This window comes from Orcinus orca, chromosome 2 (genome assembly GCF_937001465.1).
Source record: "Orcinus orca chromosome 2, mOrcOrc1.1, whole genome shotgun sequence".
Taxonomy (NCBI): Eukaryota; Metazoa; Chordata; class Mammalia; order Artiodactyla; family Delphinidae; genus Orcinus; species Orcinus orca.
The window spans coordinates 3,191,040-3,209,557 of record NC_064560.1 but is presented as its reverse complement, the minus strand read 5'-3'; the positions used below and the strand labels follow the sequence as shown (position 1 = coordinate 3,209,557).

Below are 18,518 nucleotides of genomic sequence, written 5' to 3'. Positions count from 1 at the left end.
ATATTTAAAATTGTTATATCTTCTTGTTGGATTGATCCCCTGATCATTATGTAATGTCCTTCTTTGTCTCTTGTTACAGCCTATGTTTTAAAGTCTATTTTGTCTGATACAAGTATTGCTACCCCAGCTTTCTTTTCATTTCCTTATGTGTGGAATATGTATTTCCATCGTCTCATGTTCAGTCTGTGTGTTTCTTTACATTTAATATGAGTTTCCTGAGTGCAGCATATTATTTGGGTCTTGTGTTTTTGTTTTTTGTCCATTCAGCCACTCCATGTGTTTTGATTGGAGCATTTAGCTCATTTACATTTAAAGTAATTATTGATGGGCAGGTACTTATTGCCAGTTTGTGAACTGTTTTCAGGTTGTTTTTGTAGTCCTTTTTCGTTTCTGTGTTTTAATTTTGTTCTCTTTCCTTGTGATTTGATGACTATCATCAGTGTTATGTTTGGATTCCTTTCTCAGTTTTATTTTTGTGTATTTTTTATGGATCATTTGTTTAAAGTTCATATTAAGTTCATATTTACATATATAGTATAGTTATGCTATATATTATATATAGCATATATGGTTATTATATATATTGCTTATTTTATATATATATATATAATAAGTTGCTGATCTCTTAAGTTTGAATGCATTCCAACAAGTCTGCATTTTTTACTCTCCTCTCACCATGTTTAAAGTTTTTAACATCATACTTTACAACTTGTTGTTTTGTGGACGCCTTAACTACATATTGTGAATACAGGTGATTTTACTAGTTTTGTCTTTAAACCTTCTGCTGTCTTTATAAGTGGTTGATTTACTACCTTTACTTTACGTTTGCCTTTTCCAATGAGGTTTTTGTTTTTATAATTTTCACATTCTAGTTGTGGTCTTTCTTTTTTGCTTAGAGAAGTCCTTTTAATGTTTCTAGTAAAGCCAGTTTTAGTGGTGCTGAACTCTTCTAGCTTTTGCTTGTCTGTAAAACTCTTGATCTCTCCTTCAAACCAGAATGACAGCCTTGCCAGGTAATGTATTCTTGGTTGTAGGTTTTCTCCTTACATCACTTGAACTTATTGTGCCACTCCTTTCTGTCCTGAGAAGTCAGCTTATAGTCTGTGGGAGTTCCTTTGTACATCACTATTTGCTTCTCTCTTGCTGCTTTTAAGATTTTCTCTTTTTCTTTAATTTTGCCATTTTAATTATAATAGTCTTGGTGTGGACTTCTTTGGTGTATCTTGTTGGGCATTCTCTTTGCTTCCTGAACCTGTTTGTTTCCTTTCCCAGGTTAGGGAATTTTTCAGCTATTGTTTCTTTAAATATGTTCTCTGCCTTCTCTGTCTCTTCTCCTTCTGAGACCCCTATAATGTCAATGTTAGTATGCTGGGTTTTGTCACAGAGGGCTCTTAAATTATTCTCATTTAAAAAAATTGTATTGGAGTATAGTTGATTTACAATGTCGTGTTAGTTTCAGGTGTACAGCAAAGTGATTCAGTGTTACATATACATATATTCATTCTTTTTCATATTCTTTACCCATATAGGTTATTACAGAATATTGAGTAGAGTTCCCTGTGCTGTACAGTAGGTCCTTGTTGGTTATCTATTTTATATATATTAGTGTGTGTATGTTAATCACAAGCTCCTAATTTATCCCTCCCACCCAGCTTTCCCCTCTGGTTTGTTTGGTTTGTTTTTGAAATCTGCGAGTCTGTTTCTGTTTTGTAAATAAGTTCATTTGTATAATTTTTAAAAATTAGATTCCATATATGAGTGATATCATATGATATTTGTTTTTGTCTGACTTCACTTAGTATGATAATCTCTAGGTCCATCCATGTTGCTGCAAATGGCATTATTTCATTCATTTTAATGGCTGAGTAACTTTCCATTGTATATATGTACAACATCTTCATTATCCATTCATCTGTTGTTAGGTATTTAGGTTGCTTCCATGTCTTGGCTGTTGTAAATGGTGCTGCAATGAACATTGGGGTATGTGTATCTTTTTGAAGTATGGTTTTCTCCAGATATATGCCCAGGAGTGGGATTGCTGGATCATATTGTAGTCCTATTTTTAGTTTATTAAGGAACCACCATACTGTTCTCCATAGTGCTTGTACCAGTTTACATTACCACCAACAGTGTAGGAGGGTTCCTTTCTCCACACCCTCTCCAGCATTTATTTTTTGTAGAGTTTTTTTTTTTTTTTTTTTTTTTTTGCGCTATGTGGGCCTCTCACTGCTGTGGCCTCTCCCGTTGCGGAGCACAGGCTCTGGATGCGCAGGCTCAATGGCCATGGCTCACGGGCCCAGCCGCTCCGCGGCCTGTGGGAATTTCCTGAACCAGGGCACGAACCCGTGTCCCCTGCATCGGCAGGCGGACTCTCAACCACTGCGCCGCCAGGGAAGCCCTGTAGATTTTTTGATGATGGCCATTCTGACTGGTGTGAGGTGATACCTCGCTGTAGTTTTGATTTGCATTTCTCTAATGATTAGTGATGTTGAGCATCCTTTCATGTGTTTGTTGGCAGTCTGTATATCTTCTTTGGAGAAATGTCTATTTAGGTCTTCTGCCCATTTTTGGATTGGGTTGTTTGTTTTTTTGATATTCATCTGCATGACCTGCTTGTAAATTTTGGAGATTAATCCTTTGTCAGTTGCTTCATTTGCAAATATTTTCTCCCATTCTGAGCGTTGTCTTTTTGTCTTGCTTATGGTTTCCTTTGCTGTGCAAAAGTAAGTTTAAGTAAGTTCCATTTGTTTGTTTATATTTTTATTTCTGTTACTCTAGGAGGTGGGTCAAAAAAGATCTTGCTGTGGTTTATGTCAAAGAGTGTTTTTCCTATGTTTTCTTCTAAGAGTTTTATAATGTCTGGCCTTACATTTAGGTCTTTAATCCAGTTTGAGTTTATTTTTGTGTCTGGTATTAGGGAGTGTTCTGATTTCATTCTGTTACATGGAGCTGTCCAGTTTTCCCAGCACCACTTACTGAAGAGGCTGTCTTTTCTCCATTGTATCCTACTTTGTCATAGAAACTATCCTCATTTTTTTAAATTCTTTTTTTCTTTTTTCTGTTCAGCTTGGGTGATTTCCACTCCTGTCTCCAGTTCACTGGTCCATTCCCCTGTGTCATCTAATCTACTGTTGATTCCTTCTATTGTTTTTAATTTCAGTTATTGTGTTCTTTAGCTCTGCTTGGTTCTTCTTTATACTTTCTAACTTTTTTAATCTTCTCACTGTGTTCATTCTTCTGAGTTCATTGAGCGTCTTTGTGATCGTTACCTTGAACTCATTGTCAGGTAGATTGCTTACCTCCACTTCACTTAGTTCTTTTTCTCATTTTTGTCTTGTTCCTTCATTTGGAACATACTCCTCTGCCTCCTCATTTTATCTAATTCTGTGTTTATTTCTGTGTATGTGTAATCCAGTTATGTTTCCTAATCTGGAAGAAATTGCCTTATGTAGAAGACGTTCTGTGGGGCCCAGCAGCCCACTCCCCTCTGATCACCTCACGTAGGCTGTGTAGACTGTTACATTGTGGTTGGTTTGACTACTGTGGGTACACTGGTCGGTGGGCCTGATCCCTGGCCCAGTTGGCTGTATGGCCCTAGCTCATGTGGAGGCTCTTGGCCTGCTGTTAGGTGGCGTGGGGTCCTGGCACAGCTGGTTGCATGGCATGGCGGGGGCAGAGCTGGTGCTGGCCTGCTGGTTGGTGGAGCCTAATCCCTGGGTGGCTGTCTGCCAGTCCTGAGGGGTCCTGGGACTGATGCCAGCCCACGGGTGGGTGTCCTGGGGCTGATGTCAGTCTGCTGGTGGGTGGGTAAGCCCCTGCTGCTAATAGGCTAGAGGGAGGATTCCAAAATGGTGCTTGTTAGCACCAGTGTCCTGGTGGTAGAACGAGCCCCCCCAAATGGCTGCTGCCAGTGTCTGTGTCCCCAGGGGGCACCAGTTGCCTCCTGCCTCTCCATGACCAACAAGTGGGTTTGACCCAGATGCCCTTCAGGTTACTGCCTCTGCGCTGGGACTTGCACTGTGTGAGATTTACTGTGTGCCCCTTAGGAGTCTCTGTTTCCTAGACTCCTCTGGCTCTCCCATGCACAAGCCCTGTTGCCTTTCAAAGCCACACATTCTGCACTCTTGTTTTCCTGGTGCAGGACCTCCAGGCTGGGAAGCCTGATGTGGGGCGCAGACCCCTCACTCTTTGGGAAGAACCTCTGCAGTTGTGATTATCCTCCCATTTGTGGGTTGCCTACCTGGCGGGTGTGGGTCAGATCATCGTGTATCTCTACCATCCCTAACGATCTCATTGTGGTTCCTTCTTTGTGTCTTCAGTTGTGGAAAACCTTTCTGCTGGTCTTCAGGCTGTTCTCATGGATAGTTGCTCTGTACATAGTTGTAGTTTTCACATGCTCGTGGGAGGGGCTGAGCTCAGGGTCTTCCTACTCCACCATCTTGGCCCCACCTCCGTCGTGTTCTCATTTTTACTCATCTCTGAGTATTTTCTAATTTCCTTTGTGATTTCTTTTTTTTTGATCCATTAATTGTTTAAGAGCATATTGCTTAATTTCTAAAATTTTGTGAGTTTTCCCATTTTTTTGTTACTGATTTCTAACTTTCATCCTCTTGTGGTTAGAGAAGATCCTTTGTATAATATCTATATTTTAAAACGTATTGAGACTTAACTTGTGGCCTAACATATGGTGTATCCTGGAGAATGTCCTATGTGCACCTGAGAAAAATATGTATTCTGTGGTTGTTGGGCAGAGTGTTCTGTATATGTCTGTTAGACTCGTTGGTTTATTGTGTTGTCTTCTGTTTCCTTCCTTATCTTCTGTCTGGTTATTCTGTCCACTATTGAGAGTAGAGTAGTGAAGTCTCCAGCTATTATTATGGAGCGCTCTGTTTCTTCCTTCAGTTCTGTCAGTTTTTGCTTCATTTATTCTGATGGGCTATCATTTGGTATATAAATGTGGATAATTGCTATACCTTCTTACTGTATTAAACGTTTTATAATATGTAATGTCATTCTTTGTCTCTTCTAAGCTTTTATGATTTAAAGTCTGTTTTGTCTGATGTTACTGTAGCCCTATCCCCTGCGCCCTTTGGGTTACTGTTTGCACATAATATCCTTTTCCATCTTTTCACTTTCAACCTGTTTGTGTCTTTGGATCTCAAGTGATTATCCTGTAGACAGCATATAGTTGGAACATGTGTTTTTATACACATGCCAATATCTGTTTCTTGATTTGTGAATTTAATCCATTTATATTTAAAACAATTACTTATGAGGAGGGGCTTACTTCTGTCATTGTTTTCTATATGCTTTATAGCTTCCCCCCCCAATTTGCTACATTCTTGTCATCTTCGTGTTTAGTTGATGTTTTGTAGTGAGATGTTTAAATTCCTTTCTCATTTCCTTTTATGTATATTCTGTAGCTATTTTCTTTGTGGTTACCATGGGGATTACATTTAACATTCTAAAGTTATACCAACTTAACTTTATTAACATACAAACACTGCTCCTTTACACCTCTGTCCCCACCGTTTTTGGTTGTTGATGTTACAGAATTACATCTTTATACATTGTATGCCCCCAAACATAAACCGATAATTATTTTAAATGCATTAGTCCTTTATATTATGTAGAAAACAAGATTTGGAGTTACAAACCAAAGTTACAGTAATATTAGCTTTTACACTAATAATTTTTTCTTTAAATGTGTTAATTTCTTAAACCGTGTAGAAAATGAAAAGTGCAGTAACAAATCATTGTTACATTAATACTAGCTTTTATAATTTCCCATCTGTTACTTTTATTGAGATATTCATTTCTCCATGCAGCTTCAAGTTACCACGTAGTGTCCTTTCATTTCACCTTGCAGGACTCCCTTGAGCATTTATTGCAGGGCAGGTCTAATGGTGAAGAACTCCCTCAGCTTTTGTTTATCTGGGAATGTCTTAATGTCTTCTTCATTTTTAAAGACAGTTTTTCAGGGGATAGGATTCTTGGTTGCCAGTTTTTTCTTTTAGCACTTTGAATATATCAGCCCACTGTCTTCTGTCCTGTAAAGCTTCTGATGAGAAATCTGATAATCTTATTGAGGGTCCCTTGTATGTGATGACTTGCTTCTTTCTACATGCTTTCAAGATTCTTTGTCTTTGTTTTTTGATAGATTGATTATAATGTGTCTTGGTGTAGGTCTCTGAGTTCATCTTACTTGGAGATTACTGACCATCTTGGATGTTTATACTCATGTCTTTCATCAAGTTTGGGAAGTTTTCAGCCATTATTTCTTCAACTATTCTCGCTGCCCCTTCCCTCTCTTCTCCTTCTGGGAATCCCATCATGCATATTATGTTGGTCCACTTGGTGGTGTCCCACAGGTCCCTTAGGCTCTGTTCACCTTTCTTCAATCTTGTTTCTTTCTGTTCTACAGACTTGAAAATTTCTGTTGCCCTATCTTCAAGTTTGCTAATTCTTTCTTCTGCCTGCTCAAATCTGTTTTAGAGTGCCCCTGGTGAATTTTTAAACTTGTTATTGTTCTTTTCAGCTCCAGAATTTCTTTTTGGTTTCTTTTTAGGTTTTCTATATTTTTATTAATATTTCCATTTTGTCCACTGTTTATTTTCTTGGCTTTCTCCACATCATCCTTTAATTCTTTGAGTATCTTTAAGACAGTTGTTTTAACATCTCTGTCTAGTAGATTTGCCATCAGGTCTTTTTCAGGGACAATTATGTTGATTTATTTTTTCTTTTGAATGAGCCACACTTTCCTGTTTCTATGCCTTGTGATTTTTGCTGTTGTCATTGTTGTCGAATACTAGACATTTGAATCTAATGGTGTAGTAACTCTGGAAATCAGATTCTCCCCTTTCCCCAGGGTCTGCTCTTTGTTATTGTTTTATTTTTATAATCTGTCTCTGAGACAGGGATTGGTCTGAGGTGTAAACTTAAGGTTTTTCTCAAGTCTTTTCTGAGCCTTGTCCTGGGCATGTGCAGTCACTTTCTAATTTTCCCCATATATTAGTTGTTTTTGAATGTCCTCATGTCTGGCTCCTAAAGTGAAAAATGAATGGGGGACAGAAGTCACTTCATCCAGAAGGAGAGGGGCTTGTGACAATTGGGGGAGGAGTAACAACAGTGGCTGCCGCCTCTGTGATCAGAAGCAGGAATCCGCGAACAGAGCACAGGTGTCTGCTATTTGGAGCACAGCGTTCTTTTTGTCCACCCTGGATCCTGCACGCTGTGTGCAAGATACTCCAGCGACATGCATGCAGGTGCCTTTCACAGGCTGGGGTTGGGGGATAGGTAGCTGCTCCTGTTGACCAAAAATTAACTTTGGAAATTGACCAAAATTAGCTTCAATTTACTCTCCAAGTGTTTCCTTGGACACTAGTGCCCAGGGTACCAAACTAGTTACATCAGACATATTCTGCCGAGGTAATTGTTGTCTAGGTGGGGAGACAGAGCCTGGCGCTGCCTACTCGACCATCTTCCCACAGTCCTTCCCCAATATGTACATTCTTATTATACCACAGGGCCTATCTCATAGTGCCATTATGAGGATTAAACAGGTTATAAGTATAATACAAGTATCCCAGTGTCTGACATAAAGTAAGTGCTCAGTAAGTATGAGCTACTAATTGTATTAGTGGAAGTTAAGGTGTAACTGCTAAGGAATTTGGCTTTTACTCCATAGGCAGTGGTCACACATGAACAGGGAGCTATAATCAGAGCTGTACTTACGGAAGATGAATGGGCAGTATGTGAAGATGAATAGTTAGGAGAGAAACTCTTCTATTAAGCACCTACTCTGTGTGCATATGCTTGAAACATTTGTACACATTTTCTCATTTAATCCTCACGAGGGAGCATATTAACTACATTTTATAAACGAAGAATCTGAGAAGTGATTCCTAACATTCTGAGATTTAAACCTAGGTCTGTCTGACTGGAAGAAATAAGTATTATGTATCGGAATAAGTATTATCAAAACAGAATAACAAGTGTTGGCAGGGACATGGAGAAATTGAAATGCTTGTGCTTTGCTGGTGGAATATAAAATGGTGTACCACTGTGGAAGACAGTTTGGTAGCTACTCAAAAAGTTTAGCTTAGAATTGCCATTTGATCCAGCAATTCCACTTCTAGGTATACACGCAAAAGCATTGAAAGCAGGAGCTCAGAGAGATACTTGCAAGTCAGTGTTCACAGGCATTATTCACAATAGCCAGAAGGCGGAAACAACTAGATGTCTATCAATAGATGAATGGATAAACAAGATGTAACATATACATACAATGGACTATTATTTAGCCTTGAAAAGGAATGCAGTTCTGATACATACTACAGCATAGATGAACCTTGAGGGCTTTATGCTAAGTGACACAAGCCAGACACAAAAGGACAAACACTGTGTGATTCCACTCATATGAAGTATGTAGAGCAATTCATAGAGATGGAAAATATAACAAAGTATAATAGAGGTTAAAGAGGCTGGGGACAGGGAGGGATGAGGACTTTTGGGTACAGAGTTTCTGTTTGCGATGATGAAAAATGGGTGGTGGTGATGGTTGTGCAACATTGTGAATGTACTTAATGCCAATGAATCGTACACTTAAATATGGTTAAAATGGTAAACTTTATATTGTATATATTTTACCACAATAAAAAAGAATATACAAGCCCCAAAGTAATAATAATAGAATATAGCATTTTCTGAAGCTCCAGATGATTTTTAAAAAATTCTAACTTGCAATTTGCCTTGAATATGTCTGCATTTAAGAGATAGTCCCCTTCCCACTTTCTAGTACTCTAAGACTGAAAGAAGAAACCTACTCCAATAATACTGAGTTACTGCAACACAACTCAAATATATACTTAGAACACAAGGACAGCGCTTACTACCTGTTGTTTTGATCTTTTAATTAATAAAGGAAATGGAGGCTTGGCAGCAAAAAGGATAATTTTTACAGTTTTTACAAAGGTGTATCCCTGTGTGGCCACCACACTTCCTGTTATACTTTGCATATCTGCTTTTCAGATTCATCCACGTTGTTATATGTTACTTATTGCTTATGTGTTACTTGTTCCCGTGTATGGAAATTCTGCAGTTTGTTTATTTGTTCCCTGGTTGATAAGATATTTGGGTTATCTCCAGTTTGGCTATTATGACTAAAACTGCTGTGAACATTTTAATACAGTTTTTGAGTGGACATGTATTTTCATTTATCTTGGGTAAATACCAAGGAGTGGGCTTTCAAGGTTGTATATTATGTGTTTAACTTTATAAGACACCGACAAACTATTTTCTAAAGTGGTTGTACTGTTTTAAATTCCCACCAGCAATGTAGGAGAGCTCCAGTCGCTCTATAGCCCGTGCAGTATTTGGTGTTACTGATAGTCTTAAAGTTTGGCCGTTCTCTTGGGTGTGTAGTGGTAGCACATTGTGGCTTTGCTTTGCCTCCCCTAATGCCTGATGATGTGGACCATCTTTCCATGTGCTCACTTCTCATTCGTATGTCTTCTTTGGTAAAGTATCTGTTCAAATCTTCTGTCCCATAAAAAAAAATTGGGCTGTCTTATTAATATATATACATATATTTTAACAGTTTTGTTGAGATATAATTCACATACCATAAAGCAACCCATTTAAAATGTACAATTTTATGGTTTTTGTATATTCACAGAGTTATGCAGATATCACCACAATCTAATTTGGAACTTTCGACTGTCCCCAAAAGAAACCCATACCCGTTAGCAGTCAGTATCCATTCTCTCCCCACCCCCAGCCCTAATCTACTTCCTGTCTCCTTAGATTCGCCTATTTTGGATATTTCCTGTGATGGAATAACAGAATATTTTATCTTTTGTGACTGGCTTCTTTCACTTAGTGTAAGGTCCTCAAGGTCCATCCATGTAGCATGCGTCAGTACTTCATTCCTTTTTGCTATGAAATCATATTCCGTTGTATGGACATACCACATTTATCTATTCGTTAGTTGATTGACATTAGGACTGTTTCCACTTTCTAGCTATTATAAGTAATGCTGCTGTGAACATTGTGTACAGGTTTTTGTGTAGACACGTTTTCATTTCTCGGGTATATAGATATACGTGTGCAAATATGTTCTCCCTCTTGAAGAAGTCTGTGTCTTCCCTCTTGATTTTCTTGACAGTATCTTTTGGAGAGCAAAATTTTAAAGTTTTCATAAATTTTAATTCATCAATTTTTTTCCTCTATGACTCATTCATCCTTTTTGTATCTTATCTAGGAAATCTTTGCCTAATCGAAGGTCACAAAGAATTTATGTTTTCTTCCAAAAGATTTATACTTTTAGCTCTTATATTTAAGTATGCAATCTATTTTGAAACAGTTTCTATGTCTGGTGTGACATAAGGATCGAGTTCATTTTCCTGCATATGGATATCTATCAGCAGTACATTTTGAAAGATGATCAATTAACCATTGGATTATCTTGGCACCTTTGGCAAAAATCAATTGACTATGAATATGTGGATCTCCTCCTAACTTTTAATTCTGTATTCTTGATCTATATGTCCATTCTTATACAACCCTGTATTGTCCATTCAATACAACCCTGTATTGACTACTGTAGCTTTACAGTATCACTAGAAATCAGGTAGTCTAAGTCCTCCAACTTTATTCTTCTTTTCCAAAATTCTTTTGCTTACTTGAAGTCTTTTGCATCTCCATATAAATGTTGAATAAGCCTGTTAGTTTCTACAAGTATGTGGCTGCAGTTTTCACTGGAATTGTGTTGAATTAATAGATAAATTTGGGGAGGATAGGGACTTCCCTGGTGGCACAGTGGTTAAGAATCCACCTGCCAATGCAGGGGACACAGGTTTGATCCCTGGTCCGGGAAGATCCCACATGCCGCGGAGCAGCTAAGCCCGTGAGCCACAACTACTGAGCCCGTGTGCCACAACTACTGAAACCCACCTGCCTAGAGCCCTTGCTCCACAACAAGAGAAGCCACAACAATGAGAAGCCCATGCACTGCAATGAAGAGTAGCCCCCGCTCGTCGCAACTAGAGAAAGCCCACACACAGCAACAAAGACCCAACAGGCAAAAATAAATAAAATAAATAAATTTAAAAAAAAAATAGATAAATTTGGGGAGGATTGGCACAGCAATGACATTGAATCTTCTGATCAATAAACATGGAATATCTTTTCATTTTCATTGCACCTTTAATTTCTTTCAGCTGTGTTTTGTATTTTTCAGTGCCTGGGTTTTGCCCATAGTTTGCTAAATTATCCCTAAATATTTCATACATTAAAAAATTAAATTTCCATTTTACCCTTACTATAAGAATATGATAGATTTTTGCATAATGACCTTAAATCCTGTAACCTTGCTCTCACCTCTTCTAGTTGCTTTTTTGTAAATTCCTTTTTTTGACACAGACAACCAACCTGTCTGCAAATAAAAAGTTTTACTTTTTTTTCCCCGATCTGTATGCCTTTCATTTTTCTTGTCATGTTGCACCTCGTGGGACCTCCAGTACAATGCTTAATAAAAGGGTGAGAGCAGATATTATTGCCTTGTTCATAATTTTAGGAGGAAAGCATTTAGTTTTTCAAAATTATTAACTATGGGGTTTTTTTGCAGGTGCCCTCTATCAGGTTGAGGAAACCCCCTTCTATTCCTAGATTGCCAAGAACGTGTATGACTTGGTGTAGAGTTCAGTCAGATGCTTCTTGTACACTATTAAGATGATACAGTTTTTCTTTTTGCTCTGTAAATATGATGTAAATATGTAAAAACTGTAAATTTTTGGTTTACAAGGTGGTTTTTGAATGCAAAAACAACCTTGTAGTCCTGGGATAAATTCCACTTGGTTGTAATGTACTTTCCTTTTGATAAACTATTCAAAATGATTTCCTAATATCTTGTCAAGGATTTTTTTTTTTTTTTTTTTGCGGTACGCGGGCCTCTCACTGTTGCGGCCTCTCCCGTTGAGGAGCACAGGCTCCGGATGCACAGGCTCAGCGGCCATGGCTCACGGGCCTAGCCGCTCCGCGGCATGTGGGATCTTCCCGGACCGGGGCACGAACCCGTGTCCCCTGCATCGGCAGGCAGACTCTCAACCACTGCGCCACCAGGGAAGCCCCATTGTCAAGGATTTTTGCATCTACATCCAGGGAGCTATTAGTGTGTAGTTTTTCTTTCTTGTAATATCATTGTCTGGTTTTCCTATCAGGTTAATGCTGCTGCTTCACAGACTAAGGCAGGAAGTGTTTTCCTCTTTTATTTTCTGGATGAGTTTGTGTAGAATTGGTACAATAACTTCTGTAAATTTTTGGTAGAATTCACCAGTGAAGCCATCTGGGCTTGGAGTCTTCTTTGTGGGAAGATTTTTAACTAGAAATTTCTTTGTGATTGGACTAATCAGGTTATCTATTTCTCCTTTAGTGAGTTTTGGTATTTTGGACGTGACAGTTTCATCAAAGTTGTCAAATTCATTGGCATAAAGTTCATACTACTTCCTTTTCATCCTTTTACCCTGTAGAATCTGCAAGAAGATCTTCTCTCTCATTCTTGGTGATTTGTCTCCTTTCTTTTATTCTTTGATCTGTCTGGCTAGAGGTTTATCAATTGTATTAATTTTTTCAAAGAATCAGATTCTGATTTCATTGATTTACTCAATTGTTTTTGTTTTCTATGCCACTGTCTTCTTTTATTATTGCCTCCTTTCTGCTTGGTTTGGGTTTAATTTTATTCTTTTCCTAATTTCTTAAGGTGGAAGCTTAGATGACTGCACCTTCTATTTTCTAATAAAAGTTTAATGTTATAAGTTTTCTTACATGCACTGCTTTACTGCACACTGCAACTTCTGATGTTGCATTTTCATTTTTACTTAGTTCTTCATAATTTATAACGGTCATATTTTACCTAGAAATGTGTTGTCTAATTTCCAGTAGTTTTGTGGAGGGGGGTGGATTTTCCAGATGTATCTGTTACTGATTTCTAGTTTAATTATTTTGTAGTCAGAGAAAAACCACTTTGTTTGCAATTCTTTTGAATTTGAGGGTTGTTTTATGGCCCATAAGATGGTTTCTCTTCATGAATGTCCCATGTGTTATTGGGGAAAAATGTGTATTGAGTGGAATGTATTTGTTCACTAGAACAGAGGAATTTATGCTTTTTTTTTAGGTTCAGAAGACAAAGACCATATTGTGGTTGTTCTAATTGATCTTAAGAGATCTGAGTTTGCATTTTCACGTTTTCAAGGCTAATTTTAAGTTTGCACACAGATTTGAAAAACCCTTGCCCTTGCTTTTCTTTTTCACCACGTTATAAAATGTATATTGGCCTTGCTGACATTTTCTACTCATGTTACTTAAGGCCAGGATTGAGTTTAAATGTAGATGGTGTAAGCTGCTCTTAAGTGAGATGTGAGGCAGGCTAGTTGAGGGCATGGCTCTTAGAGTTGGGTGGACCCATGTTCCAGTCTTTATTCTGCTACTTAATGTGTCTGTGTTCATGGGCACATGGTCTTTCAATCTTGCAAGGCTTTTGTGAAATCAGCTTTGACAACAGCAGTGAAGCACCTGTGTGCATGGTACAAGTCAGGGACAAATAACACTCTTGCTGTTACGGGGCTTGGGGGAGTAATGGGAAGCATTCGCGCGGTTTCATTTTCAGAACCTGTCTGATGAACCTGGATCCCTTTCTTAGCCGTTTACCCGTATGTATCGAGAACTCTGCCTTCTTTGAGCTGCTCCTTAGTGATTATAGCACCAATGTCTCCTAAGAAGGGTTATTTACTCTTATTTTCTAACCCTATACAATGCATTTGTTTATTGGGTAGCTCTTCTCAGTGACGGGAGAAATGAGGCACCATGCTGATAGCGATCACCTAGGAACATGAGGCCGTAAGAAGGGGAGGGTCGTCCCATCAGTTCCTACCAGAGGCCTTGATGCCTGTGTCGTGTACCATTGGGTTAAGCACCAGAAAGACGACACCTAGAAATAAGCTCGCAAATCAGAGGAGAAAGGCGACGGGAAAGGTATAGTTTACAATTTGTCTGCTATGTCGTGTTCCGTAGGGCCTGAGTAAAAAAATTATTAAATTGCTGAAATCACTGAACATACATAGAAGCAAGAGTAGTAAAGACAGACACAGCTGAGCCCTGTTAACGTGCAAATTACATTCTCGTTTGACCAACGTGGCCGCATGCACTTGGGCCAGGCGCTCTGCCGGGCGGGTGACCCAGCGGCCGACACGGCCCGTCCTGGTGGGCGGCGTGCGAGCCACAGCATAAGGGCTGAGATGACGAGGCAGGTACAGGGGCTGTGGGAGCCCAGAGGAAAGGCACCTAATGCAGGCTTCCCGAAGGGTGAGAGGCCACGGGGTCAGGAGTGAGGGGCGAAGGGGTTCGGGAAGAGGAAGCAAGCTCTGGGGAGGCCGTTCGTTAGTTGTCAGCTCTGACCTTCCCAGAAACACCCAGCCGCGGGGAAATGCACGATTTAGCAGGGAACGTCTACACCATCCAGTCTCCCCAGACCCAGCCCAAGATAAACCAAGCACAGGATGACGGTATAGTACCCCCACGTGTGTTACAGAGTTTTCCAGAGAAAATCTTGATAATGATTCAAAGAATGACCGCAAGTAAGTCAGGCTTGTTGATGCATTTTATTGTGAGATGGGGGAGTCTGGTAAAAAACTAGAAAATGACCATGGTGTAACAAGGAACTTAAAAATGAAGAGTCAGGTTTGTAACTTACATACATGAATACAGGAACAAATTGGCACAAAATGTTAAACGTTGTTCCCAACACTGTTTACATAAGGTCGCCCTAGCTTGGCTTGTAAGGAACGAGACTTCATGGTTAGACTAATCTCTTCATAAAACCGCAGAGCAGCATGCTGTTAGTCACACAGTGAATTTCAGAATTTAATAGTTTTATAGTAAAAACTGGGTAAAGGTAAAATGACTTGATTGTAGTTGTAAAACTAATACATTCCCATTTAAATTCTGTTCTACAGTCCAAGGCAAGTATAAATGTTAACATAACACTGTTAAATCAAATCTCAATGCAAGAGAACCAATTGCATCTCTACTTTAAATCTTATCAACTTTCCAAATTTTCATACTAAAATATATTATTGTATTAATACAAACTACAGTATTATACACTACACTGTGTAATAAATAAAGAAATATAAAAATAAGACACATAAATATAAAAGTTTTCTAAAACTAAAAGTACATATGTCAGTTAAGAAGGGTATTAATACTGCCAGGTTTGAAGACATACAGTACAAAAATGTTGCACAGATCTATAAACTAAAAGAAATAAAATAATACTGATAGGTAAGAATCAGCTAATGTTGTTAATAAACTGGGTCCATAATAACTAACATTTGGAAACAATTATGAGCCAAATAACAATGGCAGGTCCATGTTTGAAATGCAAGTACATGGATAAAGCAGATTAGAAAATTTCCCTTTCATTTCTGTAGAGAAATTCTGAAAGTCAATTAACGCAAAATGAATACGGAGGAATTATTAAAGGGTGAAATGTCCCAGTGTTTGGCTTCTCTGACAGAGTCAGTGGTTCTGAGTTTTATTTTAGAATTTCGATACAAGAAACGAATCAACAAATGCTAGTTATTGTAGGCCACGCATGAACGGAGGCTGGTCAGAGCCTTGAAAATACTGATAAATGGCACTTAGAGCACACAGGTCTTGCTTAAGGCCAAAGGAGATACAAAGCTTCATATCACATCCTTCATATTTGTTTACCACGTACTCAAACACAATTACGAACACCGATCTCTGCTGTCCTCACCAGTATCAACACTGTTAGTCCCTGCAATCAGAGCTCAACGGCAATCTTTTCAACTCCATTTAAACCACATGAGTAAGAAACTTCAGCTCTTCTATCGGCTGCTTTCTTAAGGCTAACGATACACTTTAAATGAGAATACGCTCTACTATGACAGCTAAATATTAGAAGTTACTACCTTCTAGACTGAATTTAGAAATGGTAGTTAGCACGGTTTGGAACTGCATTATACTTCTCCGTGAAGGGAATTTTGTAGTGCAGAAGTTCTCACATTTTAAAAAACATAATAAAATACTGAAGCGGATTTAGCATATGTTTACCAATAAAAAATTATAAAATTTCTCCCAATTGTACAGCTTAAGAATAAACCAACGTTAAGAGTGATAATTAATACTGATAAAATGAAACAATGTCAGATGCTTGTCTAAGTAATCAGTTTCCTTTAACCTGTTGCATCTTTGCTTTCTGAGTCATTAAGTTTTCTAATCTGCTTCATGTTACAAACTTGTTCCTAACTTTGAAAAATGCATGAAAAATTACTAGGTCTGAGGTTCAGGCACACCCGGATTTTTTTTTGTGTGTGGTTTTTTTTTTTTTTTTGGTATTTTGTATTTTTTTAAATTTTTACTTTACACAGTAGTGAACAGAAATCACAGTATACAGGTTACTGTGTTTCCGTGAAAAGCATGTATAACATAGAACAAACTTCATTACCAATTAGAATTTTCTTTCTTTCTAGAAAAAACGGTCAGGCTTCATTTGTTTTCTCTTCAGACACCTGCTCAGCGCCCTGGCTGACTTTGTGTTCTAAGCTGTGGGCTGGGCTTCCAGCTCCTGCGCCCTCCCTCGCACCTTCTTCGGAGTTGGCTCGCCCCTCCCCCTCGCGCCCCTCCCCCTCGCGCCCCTCCCCCCCCTGCGGTCCTCCACTTTCCTTTTCCTCCTGCAGGTCTTCCATCTCCCTCTCCTCCTCCTCCTCCTCCTCCTCCTTGTCACTGTCCTCGTCCTCCTCCCGCGTGGAGCTCTCCCTCTCGTCCGAGTCGCCCTGCGAGGGGGAGGCGCGGGCCCCCGCGTGGTGCGCGGGCGGGCCCCCTGGGCCCGCGGCCCCCGCCTCGGGCCCCTCGGCCTCCCTCTTGCAGTAGGAGTAGCGGTGGTTCATGTGCTGGGAATAGGAGCCCGAGTGGGAGAAGCGCTTCCCGCACTTGTCGCACTGGTAGGGCTTCTCCCCGGAATGCAAGCGCGTGTGCTCGATCAGGTGATGCTTGTGTTTAAACGCCTTTTTGCAGATGCCGCACTCGTGAGGTCTTTTACCTGAAAATAAGGGCACAGCTATGAACTAAGATGGCATTAAGCCGACAGGCTTCGGGGCACTTCAGGTTGGAAATGGTTATAAATTTGTTTTTCCAAAACTGCCAGGTTCACGAGCATACATACCTGTGTGTTCGTATTTATGTCTCAACAACGAGCTACTCTTCTGGAATATCTTATCACACAAATCACAAGCATACATTCCATTTTCCGTCTTCCGCATTTTCTTTTTGGGTGGCGTGGAGTCAGAGTCGTTCTGATCTTCTACATTGGATACTCCTTCGGAGCTAGTGTCTTGCCTTTCATCCTAGAGGAGACAAAGCAGGAGGAAAACTTCCTTTCAAATTACAAGATAAACAAGAGACATAAACAAAAGCACAGATTAAAGAACGACTGTGATGTACACTTTCCACAACTTGACCAAAGCAGGCTCCAAGGGGAGGGCCAGGTGACGGGTGGGGCTGACACAGACAAAAGGGAGGGGCGCTACAGCCGCGACCGCAGCAAACCCAGGGCCAGCTGGCGCCGAGAAGGAAGGACACCAAAAAGGAGTAATACAGAACGCAGTACTAACACAGTCCACCTAGTTCCGTATGAATCGTTAATTTATGAGAAGTTGGCAGAAAGTTTTAACTTACGAGTTTGCGGAACAATCACAGGTTCGTGACTGCATCACTTACCTTCACTTTTTCATTCTGGGTTTCACTGAGCAAAAATTAAGATTCTGTTTTTTAAAAAAGTGGTCTTTAAATTGTATCTTCCAGAACCTTCGAGTTTTGTGAACTAGACTCCATTGTCTCCCTATCACTTTTTTAAGGAGCAAGATGGAAGCAATGTAGGAGGGTCCACATCTCTAAACAAGGACACTTGCTAGACAGTGCATCTTCCGAGTTTGCTGACAGTGCATCTTTGGAGTTTCGGGTTAGGGATGGGGTTGGGGAGGAAACTTGGGCCTCCTGCCGGTAGAATAATTCTTCAGGGAGCCTGTAGTGGGATTGGGCCCCTAAGATCCTGTGTCTTTTCTGAAGTCTTCCATTCTAAACTCACAAATTTTCTACAAGTTCAAAGGTTTTCCACGTTTCTCACGGCTTTGTGAGGCGGGAGAAGTGCCGACATTTTTCTGGCATTTGCGAGCTGCTAATGGTGCTAAAGGGACTCGATTTTCAACGTTAAATAACGTTGTGGTTATGTTTGTGGTTCCCTGTTTATTATTCAAAGGCATGAAGAGTGTTTTATATACCCCAAATTTAGACTTAGTGAGAAATTTAGCCGTGTGAAAACTTTTTCAAGAGTTACCACAATTACGGGAAGCCCATTGGTAGCAATAGTTAAGGAGAAAAAAGCAGCAAAACACACTTGAACAGGATACTGTAATTATTTTAGCTGCACCTACTTATAGCAA

At 39.5% G+C, this 18,518-nt stretch overlaps 1 protein-coding gene and 1 long non-coding RNA gene across 2 annotated transcripts in view; both read right to left on the bottom strand.

The window, feature by feature from the left end:
• Positions 1-18,518, bottom strand: part of LOC125963619 (uncharacterized) — a 687,634-nt gene that overhangs the window by 381,697 nt on the left and 287,419 nt on the right. The window lies entirely within an intron of this gene.
• Positions 14,636-18,518, bottom strand: part of ZEB1 (zinc finger E-box binding homeobox 1) — a 201,111-nt gene continuing 197,228 nt past the window's right edge. Inside the window, exons 8-9 of the mRNA XM_012536308.3 lie at positions 17,243-17,423; positions 14,636-17,119 (exon numbers count right to left, since the gene is read on the bottom strand). Coding sequence (XP_012391762.1) covers positions 16,560-17,119; positions 17,243-17,423 — 741 coding nt within the window. The 3' untranslated portion in view covers positions 14,636-16,559. The remainder of the gene's footprint in view (positions 17,120-17,242; positions 17,424-18,518) is intronic.